Genomic DNA, 19890 nt, shown 5'->3' on the forward strand with positions numbered 1-19890 from the left:
AGGACATGCTGAACACCACCTTAGCCAAGTCATTCTACTCTCCAATCTCTAAATTTGCCTGTAAGAGGCAAAGATAATATTTTATATCTTAAAGCTGTTAAGGGGATCAGAAAAAGAAAACAAGGGATAGAAAATATAAAGAACCACATAAATTCTAGCAATAATGATTTTCAGAGTCCAGATTTATATCCACCAGGCAAAAAAGCTGCCATTACTTATGAATTATGTGATTTAGAGCAGTTTACTTCAACTTCCTGAGCCTCAGTTTCCTCACCTGTAAGATGGCAATAGCAGTTAGAGCATCTACTTTTTAGGTTTAAGTGAAATATTGCTTGTAAAGTGCTTTGCATGGTGCCTGGCATATGGACACTCAGTAAAAGTTAGCCATCAGTTTCTCAACCAATAGTATTATTATTATTGTAAAGTTGGAGTTCATCTTATAAAAATTAACTTTGTTCTTTGAACACCAATTGTAGAGCTCCTACAATGTTCAGGCCAGGCAATCTGCTTTGTACCTGGGGGAGTACAAGAGAAAGGAAGTCATAATAGTCATAATCCTTGCTCTCCTATACCTTAGAGTCTACTGAGAAAGAAAGACTCATCACATAATCATGGACCTTTAAGTAGTTTGCAAGCTGCTATGGGATAGAATAATAGGGGTATCTGATCAGATCTGGGAACAAAGAAGAATTTATCAAGAAATTGAGTTTTGAGTTGAACTTTGGAGGGTGAGTATAAGTTGACTACATGGAGGAAAGAATAAAGGCATTCTAAACAAAGACCCCTGTGCCTGTGTGCAAAGGTTCTGAGAAAGACTACCCCATCTGAGAAAGAGAGAGAAAGCCAGTGGCACTGGAGAACAGGCAGTAAGGTATCACATCCTATAGGAGTGGAATAAGGATGGAATCACAGGCTTTATAGACCATACTCAGGTTATGGCCAGTTAACTGAAGGCAGTCAGAGTTGTGAGCAGGGAAGTCACATAATGAATATTTAATCTTACAAAGATCATTTTTTTTTTCTGCCATGTGAGGCAGGTAATCCACATAAGCTTAAGTGTTATTGAAGTATGACCAGTAATGAGGATGTCACCTGGGACTTGTGAGAAATGCAAATTATCAGGCCCCACCCAGACCTACTGAATCAAATCAGGAGGTGGGGCCCTGCAACCCGTGCTTTCACAAGCCCTCCAGGGGATTCTGTTGCATACTAAAGTTTTTGAAGCCCTAGTTTAGTCTAGGATGTGGTCAATAGAGATGCAAACATGAATGGATTTAAAACTCATTTCAAGGGTTTAGCTACTGGATTGACAGGATTTAGTGATCTCTTTGGTTTGGGGGTAGGAGGATGAGAAAAAAGGAAGTGTCAAGAATGACTCCAAAATGTGCATCTGCAATGGAATCCCCTAACCTGGCCTTTTATACTTTGTTGGGTTTGTATGTTTTGAAATGAGAGGGGAGGGAAAGCTGGAGCATAGCTTGTTGTTTTAGCATGTCTATTTTTTAATATTTACTAATCCACAGAGCACTGATGACCAGATCCAAAAACTATCATTATTAAAAATGACATCAAGTGAAAAAAAAGTTATGGCTTAGAGCATCTCTAGCAATGGGTAATGTAGCCAAGCTCTAACTGGAGAACTGATTTCATCTATGATAAGGACAGCTATTTTTCTTGAGGTCTTTACTTCCCCAGAATTTTTCAATGCTGAGTCCACTAAATTATCTTTTGAAACATCATCATGTTCCACTATTAAAAAAAAAAAAAAAAAAGAGTACTGTGTTTCAGAAATTACACTAGGAGTCAAACAGCAAAAGAAATCTTGTTAACAATGCTACTAAGATACTATTAAAAGGGAAAACATTAAACTTGGAATGTGCTTGATTTAAAAAAAAAATCCCCTTTTGCTTGAACTTGTTTCATTGTGTATAGTATCTATAATATATCTATCTATAATAATTTAGAAAACTACTGGTTGTTTTATTTTTAAGATTTTATTTATTTATTGAGAGAGAGGAAGCACAAACATGGGGAGCAACAGGCAGAGGGAGAAGCAGACCCCTACTGAGCAGGGAGCCCAGTGTGGGACTTGCTTCCTGGGATCGTGACCTGAGCGAAAGGTGAATGCTAAAGGCTTAACCAACTGAGCCACCAGGCGCCCCAAACACTACCTGTTTTCCTCCAAGCATAAAAAGAGATTGCCAGAGTAAAAGCTTCTCGTGCATTTGATCTTTTAGTTGCTTTGGCCTGAGTCTGCACAGACTCCTTGACCAGTCTCCATTTGACTCCTTTCTCCTTTGATTTGCATGTATCTTGCTTTTGGGATGCAGCTCACAAAGTTTGTACTCAATGTCATAATCCCCACATAGCTTCTGTTAATGGAATTGAAAGACATGCCTTGTCAGAGATCCCTCTAAGGTTGTTAAGCTTTTTTATAGGTGAAGGATAATTAAGTATATTTTCATTATCAAAAGTGAAAGGAAATGACGACCCTCTATTTAGTAAAATAGGATCATCTGGATAATCTTTTTTAGAATGCACCCCTATGACATTCACAGTCTAGGTTCTACTTGGTTCTTGCACTAACAAATAGAGCTTCTTAAACAGTCTGGTAGTATAGAGTAATCAAAACTCCCAAAGAATGAAGAATTAACTCTTAGAACACAGTAATTTATAGACTTCTTCCTAAGGCGTTGGCAAAGTATGGGTTGTGGGTCATATCTGTCAGGATGCCAGTTTTATAAAGGACATTTTATTGGAAAATGGCCATGCTCATTTGCTTATGTGTTGTTTATTACTATTTTGTCACTACAATAGCAGAGTTGAATAGTTGAGTCTGTGTGACTCTATGAACGGCAAAGCCAAAAATATTTACTATCTGGCCCTCTACGGAAGACGTCTACTGACCTCTGAAGATAAATGTACCAAATCTATTAGTTAATATCAAATTGGAGGCCCACATGGTTTAGGAGAATTCTGAATTGTCATGTTTTAATTATATGCATAGGATCAAAATGTGCTTTTGTTGGTGTTGGAGGAAAATGCCTATAATCATATGGAAGCTAGTGAGAAAATGTTATGCATGAATTCAGATTTCACAAAACAGTGTCTGTCTTGGGGCAGGCTTGCCAGTGCTAATAGCTCATCTGAGCACAAAGGGTAGGGCAGTCTTCACCTGGAATAGGGTTTGAACTCAAGTTCTGATGAGATATCAGCTCCGTTTTAGGGGAGGAGCAAGCAGTAAGTTAAGGAAGCATCTAACTGCTTTGCTTCAATATGCCTGCCAAGTTGTGACTCAGGGCAATCTGGCACTGTGTTCATGAGTCTTTGCTAAGAGTCGAGTTTGCACAATGGAAGAAATGTTCAGTATGTTTGTTGTCTGCATGTTCTTGGAAAGTGCTAAAATGACACCTAAAACTGCCACCATGTATTTATACACTGGAGAATTGTCATGAGATTCTTAACTACTTCTTTTCAATTTCTATTTCCTCGTTTCCAAATTCTCATCTCAAAATTTCTGCTTTTTCCCATAGAACATATTTGTTATCATTTTTATCTCACTCAACAGATTCTAATCCCAAATCTACTTAAAACAAAAACTTGATTGGGGTGCCTGAGTGGCCCAGCCAGTTAAGAGTCTGGCTCTTGATTTCAGCTCAGGTCATGAGATCCAGCACAATGTTGGGCTCGATGCTCAGCTCAGCTCCAAGTCCACTTCTCTTCTCTCTCTCCCTCTCTCTCGGCCCTTCCCTCTGCTTATCACTAATATCAATAATTTATGCAAGTATAATTTTTTCCTTTTCAGATATCAAAATAATATTATTCACTCATGTGATAATTATTCCTTAGAGATTTCTTTTAATGTTTGTAGAAATGCACTGTGTTTTAGCACAAAGCCAATGAAACTGAAAGTCATATGACTTTTGAGGTATAGTCTCACCTCTTCCAACAATTAACATTAATCATTCTGAATGGTTTACTCAACCACTCTGAACTCAAGATTTTCATCTTTCCAGTAAAGAGTTTCATCTCATCATCTCAAAGATCTTTCTAACCCCAGCAATCTGAGCTGACTTTATGTTACAACTTAACACTAGCTTAGATGTTCAAGTAAATACTGAATAATTCTCCATTTTCCAAAGTAATATGTTTCCTTAATTAAAAATAAAATCATGAAATGTTTCATATGTATGCAGATTTTTATAACCAATACCCACCTTATGCCATCACTTAGCTTTAACAAATATTAATACTGAACCATAGTTGTGCCTGATTTTTTTAAAAAAGATTTTGTGTATTTATTTGAGAGGGAGAGAGAGCATGCACACAAGGAGGGGGAGGGGCAGAGGGATAGGGAGAAGCAGAACAGGGAGCCCAACAGAGCTTGATGCCAGGACCCTGGGATCATGACTGGAGCTGAAGGCAGATCCTTAACCGACTGAGCCACTCAGGCACCTCCCTTAATGTTTTTTAATAGTTAAAGGATGGGAAAAAAAATAAAAATAAAAATAAAAAAAAATAAAAAATAAAAAAAATAAAAATAAAAAAAATAGTTAAAGGATGGAAGCATTACATGTATAGGTAAAGTCCTTATTTTATATAATTAGTCAAAAAGTGTAAAATACTTTTGTACATATTAGCCTCTTCAAAGCCCTTAACCATGAGAAGTAGCTGTATATTCAGTATGCAGACGTGGTTCAGACAGGTATAAAAATTATATTTGAGCATACTCAGTGAGTAAAATGTAGAATCCAAGACTCAACTACATGCAAGGTCATCTAAGCCCTGATTTTTCCCATTATACCTTGACTCTCCTTTTCTAAACATAGTATTTTTGTAATTAGAATTCCTCATAAACACCACAAATTGATTATGATTATCTTAACTAAAAATACTAGTTTATTAAAAACATATGTTGCAACTTACAGACCCAAAGAAAGCAATGAGCAACCAGCTCTTGAAAAAGATAGGAAGCAGTAATTTTCTGTAAGGTCTAGGTGGCAGGAATAACTGGAAGGATTTTTCTGGCCTCCATTGTTAAATGAATATGCTTCCTCCATTTTTGATCTTGGGTCCCTCTGTTCAAGACCAAAATTACTGGAAAAGAAACTGATTGGCTCGGTGTAGACTATTTGTGTATCCTTCCAGTGAGGTGCTAGTCAGAGTACTGGGCTTGATGGTTCTATTAGGGCTATGTGCAGAGGAGTGTTTTGGGTTCTGATGGAATATGGTGGTTCAGTGACAAGAGGAAAGGCACGGATGCTATTCTGCCAAAAAAGTGAGATAATCTACTCTGCTAATTGTGGCAACCATGAGAACATGCATCTTGTGTCTCTGATTACAGGATAGTAATTGGCTAATGGCCCCAGCTGCTATGCTCTGAAACCATTTCACTGTGTTGGCACAGAGGCCAAACTTTCTACAGGCTGCTTCCAGCCAATGACTGAATGAAACAGAGGTGCTAAATAGTTCTGTTCCAGGGAGATACAGAAATACCCTGATGGTCACCTTGGCTGGGTGACTCCTTGATGACCTTGGTGAACTTCCATTACAACCGCACTGCAGGCTAACACACTGTTGTCAAATTTTTTTTCCTTCCCTTTCTCCTTAGCTTGACCTGAGACCTGCTTTATGTTCTTCTCATCATTAGCTTCTAAGAAGATCTGCAATGGCACACATCTAGTCATTAATATTCAAAAGCAATACTAAGTAGCACTTTCATGAATAATTCCCTAAGAATATTATTCTTCCTTTCCCACATTCTTTAACCCCCTTTTTGTTGTTGTTGTTCTTAAAACATTTAAAACCTTCTAACAAACTCTACGATTATTGGTAGTTTATTGTTTTTCTTTCCAAAGTAGAATATAAGGTCTCTTGGGGGTATAGGACAGAGATCTATTCTGTTTTGTTTACTGAGGTAACCAAACACATAAAACAGTTCCCAGCCATAGAGGGCACTCAATAAATATTTGTGTTTTTTTTTCTATGTGTATCAATAAATATTTGTTGAATGAATAACTTTATTTCTAATTGCTTGCAATGTAATCTCCAAATATTTTCTTTTGGGTCCTAAACTAAGTAATCCTAGAGTCCCAGACTCCCTTACCCATGCTGGATTTATGTGGGCATTATGATTATTATTGATACCAACAATTATTCCCATTGCCCTACAAAGACCATAGATTCCTCCAACTAAAACCTTGTGCAATTAGAGTTAACTTGATCCTCGAATTCTCATTTAAAGCAAGTTCTTTTTCACTGAAAAACAGCAAGTTTGAAGAAATCTTAAATTGCTTTTCTTAAAGTCAAGTATCGTGGGGGCAAGTTTGCTTCAGTGTCTTGTTCCCAAAAGGAAGTAGCGATCACAAAGCAAAGCCCTTTGGATCAGACATTTTTCTGCTCACTAACAGTTGTCTGTCACATTTGGCCGCCTTTCATCCAGAGGATCGTTGAAATAGAGAACCACAGCTCAGAGTTGATTGGGGCTCAGGGCTCTTTGTTTTTTCCAGTCTTAGAAGAAGAAATGAATCAGGGGGATATCACTGTGTGTACTACTAGAGCTGCCACAATACAGAGATGACCATTTCTTAAGGTTCCTAAGAAAGCAAGAGAAAAAAACATATCGGGAGGATGTGTCAGACAAATGCTTTCTGAATGAGGTCAGAATATGGTGCTACACACATCAACGACTTAGGTTACTACCCTTAAAAACTGTTACCAGGAAACTTTTCTGAGTACATTCTCTTTATCTCAACATGGGGACTGAAAGTAGTACAGTAGTTGGTTTTCAGATCCCAGTGTCTCACTGGCTACTGAAGGAACTTTAAGAGTTAGAGCCATGTGTATCTTAATAAAGAATGTATTCCAATCTGAAACTAAAATAGCTAAATCTTGTCTCAAAGAGAAGTCTGGGCACCTGGCTGGCTCAGTTGGTGGAGTGTGCAACTCTTGTGATCTCCAGGTTGTAAGTTCAAGCCCATGCTGGGTATAGAGAGTACTGAAAAAAATAAGATCTTAAAAAGAGAGAGAGAGAGAGAGGTTCTACTCTTATTCTTGGTTGAGAGAAATTTGTGGGTTATCCTAAGCCTTTATTTCATTTTTTTTCTCTTATACTATGGTATTTAAGAAACCATTTGTATCATTATGTCCTAGAGCATGTGGAGAAAACTTAAATGACAGTGAAACTCCATTCCTGAACATTGTTTATAGAATAAGAATATGCCCAGAATATTATAATAAAGCAAAATTTGAAACACAACTGAGGCTTGTGTTTAAATTCTGCTCTTTGGCATTTAAATGCTGTGTGAACTAAAGAACATACTGCATATCTCAGGTTCCACATTTGTAAAATGTGGTTCAGTGCGGTAAAGTATTGGTCATGTTGCTTAATGAGAAGTTCAGATATAATGCATGTAAAGCATATGGCATAGTGTCTAGCACATAATGGAAACTTAAATTCTCACACTAAGTTCTTGCTGCATGCATTATATTGTTTATATTATCAGGACTCCTTTTATCTCTATGTCTCATTGGACTATACTCAGTTGTTCTGGCTCCTCCTCTAAACCCATCCCAGCTGAATTTGTGTTTAACCATATGTGGAAAATCTATTCAATTTCAGGTAATAATTATCTCTGTTTACCGTCAGAGCAGTTTGGTTTTCTTAAAGCAAGTAATAGCTCTACTGGTCAATAACATAATCAATGATTTGTTGAGCAAGGATGGTGCAACTATTGATAAAATCACATCTTGGGGATAATTTTTTTGGCTCTCAAGTTCCCGAGCTCCCCTTTTTCCTAATGATTAGAGATTTCTTAAAAAGGGCTATACATACTCCTGGGAGAGGAATACGGTTTTTATTTAAGGAGAAAAGGAACTTGGAACAAAATGGAAAGAAGAAAAAAAAAAACTTGGCACATTCAAATCAGTTAAGCGTTGCATGATTTGATATCTATTCTTCTTTCTTCTCTCTCTCTTTCTCTCTTTTCCTCTCTATCTTTGGGATATCTGTTAAAATTTAGATCATTGGAATGTGCAAAAAGTGATCTCCCCAGAGATATGACCTCATCACCCTTATTGCCCTGTCTTGAATATTCAATTTCTTACCTCAAATCTCTAGAGTTGCCAGAACCCCACTATATGTTCCTTTATCCTTATTCTATAAAAACTGAAAATAAAGTTCCTGAGAAGAAAGGAGAAAAGAAAAAACAATAATTCCACAAGCCACCGCTATTAATATTTTGTGTGCATTCTTACAGGCTTTTTTTTTTCCTACAAAGAAACAAATGTAAAACACATTGTTTTTATTTTTTATTATTTTATTTATTTATTTATGACAGTCACAGAGAGAGAGAGAGGCAGAGACACAGGCAGAGGGAGAAGCAGGCTCCATGCACCAGGAGCCAGATGTGGGATTCGATCCCGGGTCTCCAGGATCGCGCCCTGGGCCAAAGGCAGGCGCCAAACCGCTGCGCCACCCAGGGATCCCAACACATTGTTTTTATGAGATCCTTCTTTTCATTGAATATTGAAATGAAAGGTATCTTTAGCCACTGCCCAGCTCAGGGGTGTCTCTAGCTGGTTCTGTTCATCGCCCCCCAACTCCACTTTACCCTCTGCTGTTACACAGGTGTCAGTGTCCTAGTGCCCTTTAACTTTGGGTCACTAAGATCCTGGGGCATATGGAGGAAGGGTTCACTCCAGGAAAATCCAGTGGGGACAGGGCAAAGACCTGAAACATATATATGCTGCACTGTAGATGGATGACCCTTGGAAGGGTTTCCTGCAGGTAAGGTACAGCCTTTACCTGATATTTCACAAAAGAGTCTTTGCTTTTATCCCTTAGTATAGTACAAATGCCAAGAATGGTGAGATTGATATGGAGCTTGTTCCCCATACAGTTCTGGGTACTCCAGGGGACTTCTCTTTCCTTTTTAATATGACTCTTCTTTTAAGTCACCTTTTCACAGTACCCATTCTATTCCTGTTTTTTTTTTTTTTCCTCAGTCCCTTGAAAATAGTCCTTCCATATTGATAAAGAATCTGGAATGTTATGCTAATACTTTAAGCAAGCAGTGAAAAGCCATTGGGTGTTTTTATTCAATACTCTGTATTTTCACAGCTTATAGGAAGCAGCATGAGAGGAAACCTAAAGGCAGGAAGAACACTTTTGAAGAGTGGATGAGAGATGATAAAGGCTGGACAAAGCAATAGTAGCAAATGTAAAGAGGAAGGATAGCTAAGAGTTCGATGATAGAATCAGTTGGTATTCGCATTACTGCTGCAGCCTTTCTGCTACAGCTCTGAGTGTCCCATCATCCATTACTATCAGGAATAGCTTTGTTTACTTGTCCGCAGTCTCTTTCCAACCCCTGCCTCAATATGTACTCCCTAGACTAATTTCTAAAAACTGTCAAACTTGTCACCACATCACTAAAAAAGTAGCACTAAGACAACAGTTTTTGGGACCAAAACTCATCAGATTCAGTGTGAAATATGAAGAGCACCTGAAAATGTTTAGGTCACATGATATTAATGCTGTTAACAGTTGGGGTATTGTATTACCGTAGTAATAGTTTCAAAAACTCAATGTCACACATATTTATTGTGAAAAATCCAATTAAAATCCTGCTTGATGATAAGAAACATGAGGATATGCAAAGTGTCCATATCCTCCTTTCTGCTACTGAGTTACACTGGGAAATGCAACTTGTATCTCTCATCACAACAGCAGAGTCATTAAAGAAAAGAGAACAACTCACAACTCAATTTGCTTTTATATCTGTACCTTCTTATATTAAGTTATCAAACTTTGAACTCCTACTGGAAACTATCTTTTTTCTTTTTCTTTTTTTTTGCTTATTGCCAAATATAACCTGTTGGGGGTTTGTAGAAAGCATATAAGTCTTCTTACAATTGTGAATAGTAGCAAGTCAGATTCTCCAATACCCTTGTTTCCCAGTGGAGAAAAAGGAAGTACCAAAGTGGAGACATGGGACATTCCACCGCATTTAAGCTCTGTGTAATTATTTATGCAATTCCAAAAATACATTTTACCATATAGGGTATAGACTCTGTTTTCTCCCTGTGAGTTGTATTCATCCATGGAAGTCTAAGGTGTTATTAACTTAAATCCTGGCAGAGCCTCATCTGTTTTAGCACTCAACAGCCCACATGGTAATTACTGCTGCTATCACAGAAGGACTTAAAATTGACACAGGATTTCTGCCCTCTAACCTGTTTTAAGAATCCTTCATCTCTGGATTTGAGGCTGAGGAATGTGCTGCCTCCCATCTTAACCTTCTGAGAGATTTATCACAGCAGGCTTGAATTACCATTGACTGGAAGATGTTGATGATCTTTATTGTGCCCATGGGTAAGAATGGAAGAGGCCAACCTTGGGGAATAGCTTTGAATGATTATAGTCCTCCAAGCTTGGAGATTTTGTCAGAGAGCCAGGGCAGAGGGCCTAGTAGAGAAATTCAGGAAAGCCAGGGAAGGGATGCATAAATGAGCAAATTAAGTGTGAAGGGTCTTGCCTACCTGCTTGGTAAGTGTTGGCATCTTTCCTCTTTTTTGGGAAGAAGCAAGTGGCATATGCATTGCCTTCTAACTCTAGAGATAGCCAGAACCATATTTGTAGGGCAGTTGATATGGATAAATCTGAAGGAGCAGTTGAAAGAAGAAAGGAAGAAGGAAAGGGAGGGAGAAAAGAAATAAGCCTATAATTCCCTTATACTGTTTCTCTTATACAGGTATACCTCCTTGTATTGTACTTTATTGTACTTCACAGATAATTGTATTTTTTTTTTTTTACCAATCAAAGATTTATAGCAACCCTGCATGGAGCCACTTGATTGTGCCATTTTTCTAACATTTTCTCGCTTTGTGTGTTCACATTTTGGCAATTCTCTCAATATTTCATACTTTTTCGTTATTATAATTGTTATAGTGATCTCATAGATATTAGTGAGCTTTTATATTACTATTGTAATTGTTTTGGGGCACCACCAATGCTGCTCATATAAGACAGCAAACTTAAATGTATGTGTTCTGACCCCTCCACCAACTGGCCATTCCCATTCTCTTTCTCATTCCTTGGGCCCCTTTATTCCCTGAGATACAACAATATTGTAATTGGGTTGATTAACAACCCTACAGTGGCCTCTAAGTATTCACATGAAAGGTAGAGTTGCATGTCTCTCACTTTAAGTCAAAAGCCTAGAAATGGTTAAGCTTAGTGAGGAAGGATGTTGAAAGTCAAAATAGGCCAAAACTAGCTCTCTTATTCCAAACAGCCAAGCTGTGCATGCAAAGAAGTTCTTGAAGAAAATTAAAAGTGGTACTCCAGTGAACACACAAAGCGAACACACTAAGAAAGTGAACACACTAAGAAAGTGAAACAGCCTTATTCTGGTGTAGAGAAAGTTTGAAGGGTCTGGAGAGAAGATCAAACCAGCCAAACATCCCTTAAGCCAAAGTCTAATCCAGAGGAAGGTCCTAACTCTCTTCAATACTATAAAGGCTGGGAGAGGTGAGGAAGCTGCAGAAGAAAACTTTGAAGCCAGCAGAGATTGGTCTATAAGGTTTTTTTTTTTTTTAATAATCTTTGCAGGTGTAGTTTTTTCATTTTTTTTAAGATTTTATTTATTCATGAAAGACACAGAGAGAGAGAGAGGGAGAGAGGAACAGATACAGGCAGAGGGAGAAGCAGGCTCCAAGCAAGGAGCCTGATGTGGGACTCCATCCCGGGTCTCCAGGATCACGCCCTGGGCTGAAGGCAGTGCTAAAGCGCTGAGCCACCGGGGCTGCCCTGGTTTATGAGGTTTAAGGGAAGAAGCTGTCTCCATAACATCAAAGTGCAAGGTGAAGCAGCAAGTGCTGACGTAGAAGCTGCATAAGTGATCCAGAAGATCGAGCTCAGATAATTCGTAAAACTGGGTATGCTAAACCACAGATTTTCAATATAGATGACACGGCCTCCTATTGGAAGCAGATATGATCTAGGATTTTGATAGCTGGAGAGAAGTTAATGGCTGGCTTCAGAGCTTCAAATGATAGTTGACTCTTCTGTTAGGGGTTAATGCAGCTGGTGACTTTAAGTTGAAGCTCATACCCATTGAACATTCCAAACAAATCCTAGGACCCTTAAGAATTATGCTGGATCTATTCTATGCTCTATACATAGAACAAAACCTGGATGACAGCACATCGGTTTATAACATTGTTCTCTGAATATCTTAATTTTAAACCCACTGTTGAGACTTACAGAAAAAAAATTCCTTTCAAAATATTACTACTCATTAATAATGTAGCTGGTCATCCAAGAGATGTACAATGAGACCAATGTTGTTTTCATGTCTATTAGCACAACATCCATTTTGCAGCCCATGGATCAAGGAGGAATTTTGACTTTCAAGTCTTATTAATTAAGAAACACATTTGGGGGTGCCTGGGTGCCTCAGGCGGTTAAGTGTCTGACTCTTGATTTTTGCTCAGGTCATGACCTCAGGATCCTGAGAGGGAGCCCTGTGTCACCTCCGTGCTCAGCAGGGAGCCTGCTGGAGATTCTCTCCCTCTCCCTGCTCACACATTCTTCCTCTCTAAAATAAACAATATTTTTTAAAAAAACAAAACATATTTTGTAAGGCTATAGCTGCCATAGATTCCTCTTTTGCATCTGGGAAAAGTAAATCGAAAACCTTCTAGAAAGAATTCACCATTCCAAATGCCATTAAGAGGGAAGAGGTCATGGAAAGAGGTCAAAATATCAACATTAACAGGAATTTGGAAGAGATTGATTCCAGCATTCATGGATGCCTTGGTGCCTTGGACGGGTTCAAGACTTCAGTGGAGGAAGTAATTGCAGATGTGGTAGAAACAGCAAAAGAACCAGAATTAGAAGTAGAGCCTGTAGCTGTGACTAAATTGGTGTGATCTCCTGATCAAACTTTAATGGATTAAGAGTTGATGAGCAAGGAAAGTGACTCTTGAGATGGAAACTTCTCCTGGTGAAGATGCTTTGAAGGTTGTTGAAATAACAAAGGATTTAGAGTATTACATAAACTTAGTTGATAAAGCAGCAGGGGGGTTTGAGAGAAGTGACTCCCAATTTTAAAAGAAGCTCTCCTGTGGGTAAAAGGCTATCAAATAGCACCACATCCCACAGAGAAATCACTCACGAAAGTAAGAGTCGATTAATGTGGCAAATCTCATTGTTGTCTTATTTTAAGAAATTGCCAAAGCCACCTCAACTTTCAGCGACCACCTTCCCTTTATCAGTCAGCAGCCATCAGCAAAGGTAAGACCTTCCACCAGCAAAAAAGATTACGTGATGCTTAGCATTTTTTTAAGAAATAAAGTATTTTTAACTAAGGCATGCACATTATATTATTAGACATAATGCTATTGTACACTCAATAGACTACTGTATAGGATTGTTTATCCTAATATGTTATGTTATGTTAGGTTAGGTTAGGTTAGGTTAGGTTTTAACCTAATTTCATTTAACCCAGGCTCAGTTGGTTGGGAGGCCAACTCTTGGTTTCAGCTCAGGTCATGATCTCAGGGTCCTGGGAATGAGCCCACATTAGGCTCCATGCTCCGTGGGGGAGTCTGCTTCAGGATTCTTCTCTCTCTCTCTCTCTCTCTCTCTCTCTCTCTGTTCCTCCCCCTGCCATCTCCCCCCTCTTTCTTTTTAAAGTAAATAAATAAACCTTTTTTTAAAAAGTCATTTATCCCTCTTCATTGCAGTGTTTACTTCATTGGCGTGGTCTGGAACCAAGCACACAGTATCTCTGAGGTGTGCCTCTACACATTTTTTTTGTCATATATGCAATGGGAAGGCAGACATCAGGCTAGTGCATGCCAAATCATTACAAAATTTGAATTTAAAGGAACCCATGTTGAGAACTTTTGCTGAATTTATAAAATGTCAAAGGTTATATCTCATTGTAACTTAAGAGACAAATCTCAAAGTGATCTTTCAACTGCTCCAGAACATGATGTGAAATGACTGCTGTGTGATTAGAGATACTGTCAGGTGGGCAGCTCTTCCCTTGGCTCTCTCTCACCTGATATGCTTTTGCCTCTCTCTAAGATGCTTTGGTTCACCTGTTCAAAGTCTCTGTGGAGACAATAATGATGCCTATCTGAGTGCATAGATAAAATGGATTTTCAGGAAAATTAATAGCCTCTGTTCTTATTTAGATGATGTTTTTCTAAGATAGCTAACAGAGAGATGCTTTAAGGTGTGATCCAAATATCAGATTCATACTGTTTTGCCATGTCCCTGCTATTACTATGTCCAGGGTCTGATTGATAGCTTGCCATGATGGTTCTTTTTGTTCCTACCATAGCTACAGCATTAGTGAAAAGAGCTCCCAACTTGAAATGATGGCCATAGGAAAAGTTAGAATTAAGAGCCATTCTGGGATGATGAGGATAGTAGTGTTTGGCCAGGAATATGGCTTATTTATGAGTTTTCCCCATTAGTCATAGATGATAGAGTTGATTTATTGTCTCATGGTTTTTGAGTTGCTCTATCTACCACTGGACTGATGAATGTGAGGATATTAGAATTGAGGGACCAAGTTAATTGGAGAAGAGTAGTTAATTGATACCCCCCATGGTCCAAGGTTAGTTACTGTAGGAGCTATGTTTGGATCCCAGGTCTCCTGGAGCCTGGTGATGGGATATTGAAATAGGATTGCTGTTACATAGCTATTTGGGAAGATGAATGAAAGGAAATCATAGATCTGAATCAAAAGATCAAAGGAATTCATGATGCTGAAGCTATTAGGAAGATGTGGTGGAACAGGGACACAGTCTATGCATACTTTATATAGTAGAAGCACATTATACACACTTTTTTGTATATTCAACTACACTTTTCAAAAAGTACAAAGCAGATAAAATAAAATGTGATTTTTTTTTTTATGTCAGATGGCCCCTATATCAACTCCTTCATCTGGTGCTTAACTAAAGAAAAAAAATTTGTTAGATTCTAAGGTTGGATAGATATCTCAGCCTGTTTTGGAAATTATGAAATGTAATGCAATATATACAAAGCAACTTAAAATATCAGAATATCAGTATTCTGACTGTTATTTTTGTCTTATACCCAACTTAGAAATCAACTCCCAAATAAGGTGTATATTCACAATAGTAATGTTTTTTCCCCCATCAAAAGAAAAATGAAGGAAAAATCTATGTGAGTAGATGAATAGTTTTGTTTTTAAGCAGTAACTTTTTTGCCATTTTCAATTTTCTCTTTTGCCCAGGAATGCTTTTTAGTAGGAAATCTAGTATAAGAATTTTAATATACTCTGAAAATGTATATCTTAATATACATAAAAACATTTTAAAATATGAGCCTTGGGTTTGAACCTAAAGCTACTAATGATATTTCTCAGGGTTCTTTTGTGCAAAAAATAGAATTGTACTTGATTACCTCTTTTTAAAATATGTTCATTTTTTTAAAAGATTTTATTTATTTATTTGACAGAGAGCATAAGCAGGGGGAACAGCAGGCAGAGGCAGAGGGAGAAGCAGGAACCTAAGCAGGGAGCCTGATGTGGGGCTCTATCCCAGCACCCTGGGAACATGACCCATGAAAGCATATGCTTAACTGACTGAGTTACCCAGGCGCCCCTAAAATATGTTCTTAAAGTAGAAAAATAGACATGCATAAGTGTAGAGTTTGATAGGTTTTCAAAAACTGAACATTCCTATGTAAATAACATAAAAATCATAAAGCAAAACTTGACCAGCATCCTAGAACTCCCCCAACCTGTTTCCCCTTCAAATCACAATCTCCTAAACTACCAACCTGACTTTTAACACTGTAGGTGAGTTTTGACTGTTTTGTACTTAATGTAAATGTATTCTACTCGTTTGTGACTGGCTACTTTTGCTCAATATTATGTTAGTGATATTCATCCGATTGTTGATTATTGCATAATGTTCATTCACAGTGCTGCCTAATGTTGTATTGTGGGAATGTATCTTAATACTGCCATACAGTTTTTAAAGTATATGTACTAATTTGCAACCAGCTGGCATGTAGGAGAGTTCAAGTGACTGCATTTCCCCCAAAACTTGGTATTTTCCATCTTTTTTACTTTAGCCATTCTGGTGGGCAATCATTGATTTTTAAATCGACTAAATAAACCTCCAGCAAACTCCTACCAAACAAAGGTCTTTATTTAGCAACCCATTCGTGCTGGGGGTGGAAAGGGGCAATGTTTCATAAAGTGGAATGCTTCAACATCAACAAGTTCAAAAAAGAAATACAGTTTGAATTACATAAGCAGAAATATCTCAGCACAGACAAGTGTTTTTGTTTAAAATACAGCCTTATTTTCAAAGAAAGCATTTCATTTGGGATTGAAGAGATATGCATATGGGCTAGTCATTTATGGAATCTGAAAACTGACATTTTTAAGATTTTGGAGGGGAGGTGTGGGATAGAAGAAAACAGTAAGGACTTTATTAACTGCACCAGTAATGATTGAGGTTTTCATAAGAAAAACACGAGGCAGTGGTTGATTTGTATTTTTATTACTGTTGCAGGGTCTCCATTTTGGTGCCTATTGGATATTGTTCCTATAAAGAATGAGAAAGGAGATGTGGTACTTTTTCTGGCCTCATTCAAAGATATAACAGATACAAAAGTGAAGATTACTCCAGAAGATAAAAAAGAAGGTTGGTACTGTTTTCAGAAAACATTGACAGATGGAGCAACATTTTGAAATTGTTTACTCAAAAACTCTGGGAGGAAAAAAAAATTGCCTTTTTAATAACAGCAACTGATAAATATTCAGAACTGTTAGCAGTCAGTATTTGGTGCCTATTCCAAAATCACAGAGACATTACATGAATTTACATTCTTGTCTGAGTAATAAAGACTCATTTGACAGGAACCAGAAGTTCATATTCCTATGCAAATAGAATGAGAATGGAAAATAGTTTACTAGAATATAAAGCATCACACCAACTTGTTTTATTAGGGAAGAAAATGAATCAAGAGCAATAAGTGAACTTAAAATGATGTGATTAAAAGTATATCTGTCAGTTTCATCTAAAGTGAAGTAGCTCAAAACCTAGAAGTGAAAATTTCACGTGCAAAATTAAGAATCAAGTTTAATGGTTGCTAGAGTGGACTGTCGGAAACAAATGTGTATCTGTATCTCATCATACAGAACAGTATAATGATTTGTTTTAAGGTATAAATAAGCTTTTAATGATCTTTAAAGGAGTCTAAGGCTCTATGTTGCTTTCCTTTTAGTTATACTTTTCCTTCTGTTTATACTTATTATGAAATTTCTTGCAATTCATGCAAACTGACAAAAATTGATGCTGAAAAAATGTCAGTTTTGTTTCACTTAAACAGGAGTAGGATTAGATACTTTGGGGTGACCAGAGAAAAAGCAATCGTCATTTCAGGGATGTCCTATGTAGTAAATTCTTTATGAGAACAAGCTATTTGGCATTCAACAACTATGTCTTTTTAAGAATGAACTCTTACTCCGGTTCTTTTAAAACATATATGTTAGTGTTTTAAATATAGAATGTCTCTTGAAATGACAACCCAAAAGAGAGAACTATCATGGTACTCCCACCCCCACTTCCATCATTTAAAATGTTTGCAAATACACAACCCTTTTCCTGTGTGTTTGCATGACTAAATGGTTAGGCATATTTTACATACAAAAGGAAAGAACAGTCTTACAATGAAAGTTACGTGGATATTACAGCAAGTGTAACACCTGTCCAGTGAGAGAAAAGAAAATGTGGGAGTCAATGTGCAGTTTTGTTTTTAGTTTTGTTTGTTTGTTTTTGTTTTTGGTATTATAGGAATATGGAAGGTGAGTATGAATTGTATTTGCTCACAGCACTTGTTGACACTAAATGTGTGGATTTTCTCCATACCAAGAACCAGTTCTCCAACTTTATGGACACCAGCTGGGGGTCCTATCATGTAATTCAGCTCTGACACTACTCAGAGTTAGTGTCAGACTCCACAGGTTTATGGGTTCATTCCCACAAGACTGCCCTCAATTCAGATGCTAGTCACAAATATTGGGAGCCCAGGGTACCTGTACACTTCTGTCCTACTTGGCTTTAAAGTTGGAGGCTCTGCTACCCCACATTCCCCTCTGCAAATACGGTAATTTGTTAGAATAGCTCCCAGCACTCAGGGTAACACTTTTCTTATATTATTACAAAGGATACAACTCAGAAATAGCAAAATGGAAAAAATGCATAGGGCAAGGCATGGAGAGGGGGAATCTGAAGCTGCCATGGTCCCTGTGGGTGAGCCACACTCCCAGGACCTCAGTGTGTTCACCAGTTCAGAAGCCCTCAAGCCTGCTGCAGGAATTCTTACAGAAGTTTTATTATGTAAGCATAATTGATTACATCATTGGCCATTGGTGATTAACTCAGTCTCCAGCCCCTCTCCTCTTCCAGAAGGTTAGGCATGGGGTGAAAGTTCCAACTCCCTAATCTTGCCAGGGACCCCCAGCTACTAATCATTCATCACTGAAGCTATCTAGGGAACCCCAGCCACTAATCATTCATCAGTGTATAAAAGACACTCCTCATCTCAGAGATTCCAAAAAATTAATAGAGTTGTTTGCCAGGAACAGGAGAGAAAGACATTTATATACATGTTTATATATACACACATTTATATATATGTATATATGTTTATATATATATTTATATTTATTATGCCACAGTAAAGAATATTTAAATAAAATCATTATTCATATATTGAATATGTGTGTATATTATGTACACCCATATATGTGTAGATAGAAATATAAAACTAAAAAATATATGACTACTACTTTTTTTTTTTTTTTTTTTTTTTTTGCTTCAAAGGGAGCAATTTAATTAATCTGACTTGCTTTAAACATGAGGATCATGTGTCATGGTTTTATAAAATTTAACTCATCACCTTTGTCTTAGGTCTGTCATGTCTGCTCTGCAGATAGGGAGAAATTCCTGTCCTGGAAGACTGAAATTGATAAAAGGAGCAAACTATACTTACTCACTTGGGGTTTGAAAGAGCTCAATGAAAACGCTCCTTTTCTCCACCCAAGCGCTGGACCAACTCACAAGGGAATAAGAATAAAGCAGATGGGAGACCAGCATATCACCTTTCTTTCTGATAATACTGATAACAGAGCATCTGACATGTATCATCTACAGCAAGTGAGCTTCCCCTTTCTCAGCTCTGGATTTAGGCAGAGTTACCCTTGGTCAAGCTGTAATGAGGCAAGGCAGATCTCCCCAAATTATAAATTCAAGCTCAAGGACCAGAGCAGATCAGGTGTTCCCCAAGGCAGCTGTGCCTTAATACCGTCCTTCCAAATGTGATCCAATTAAGTTCCTCTTCTTTCCCTGGGAAGAATTGAGTAAAGTAGCAGAGAGAGGCCACATGTTTCACACTAACAGAACTGCTTGCGCATGAAAGACCGCACTTGCCATTTGGGGGTGGAGGGCATAAATTTGGATACTCTGGAACCAGTGACAATTTTACTAATTCAAAGTTCTTTTTTTTGTAATATTTTATTTATTTATTCCTGAGAGATAGAATGAGGCAGAGAGAGAGACACAGGCAGAGGGAGAAGCAAGTTCCATGCAAGGAGCCTGATGTGGGACTTGATCTCGGGTCTCCAGGATCAGGCCCTGGACTGAAGGCGGTGCTAAACCGCTGCCCCTAATTCAAAGTTCTATCTTAAAAATGAGTTTTACGTTTATATTTAAATAAATATGTTCAACTATGCTCAGTAATAGTCCAGTTTGTTTAGGGAACGTGTACGATCATGTTCTATCACTTGCAAAGTTTAAAGCAAAAAATATCAACAAAACATTTTTAAC

General features: G+C 37.7%; 1 protein-coding gene across 1 annotated transcript in view; it reads left to right on the plus strand.

Annotated features, from left to right (window-relative positions):
• The window catches only part of KCNH8 (potassium voltage-gated channel subfamily H member 8), a 363281-nt gene that overhangs the window by 146666 nt on the left and 196725 nt on the right, over window positions 1–19890 (plus strand). The window contains exon 3 of the mRNA XM_077865348.1: window positions 16573–16704. Coding sequence (XP_077721474.1) covers window positions 16573–16704 — 132 coding nt within the window. The remainder of the gene's footprint in view (window positions 1–16572; window positions 16705–19890) is intronic.

This window comes from Canis aureus, chromosome 22 (genome assembly GCF_053574225.1).
Source record: "Canis aureus isolate CA01 chromosome 22, VMU_Caureus_v.1.0, whole genome shotgun sequence".
Taxonomy (NCBI): Eukaryota; Metazoa; Chordata; class Mammalia; order Carnivora; family Canidae; genus Canis; species Canis aureus.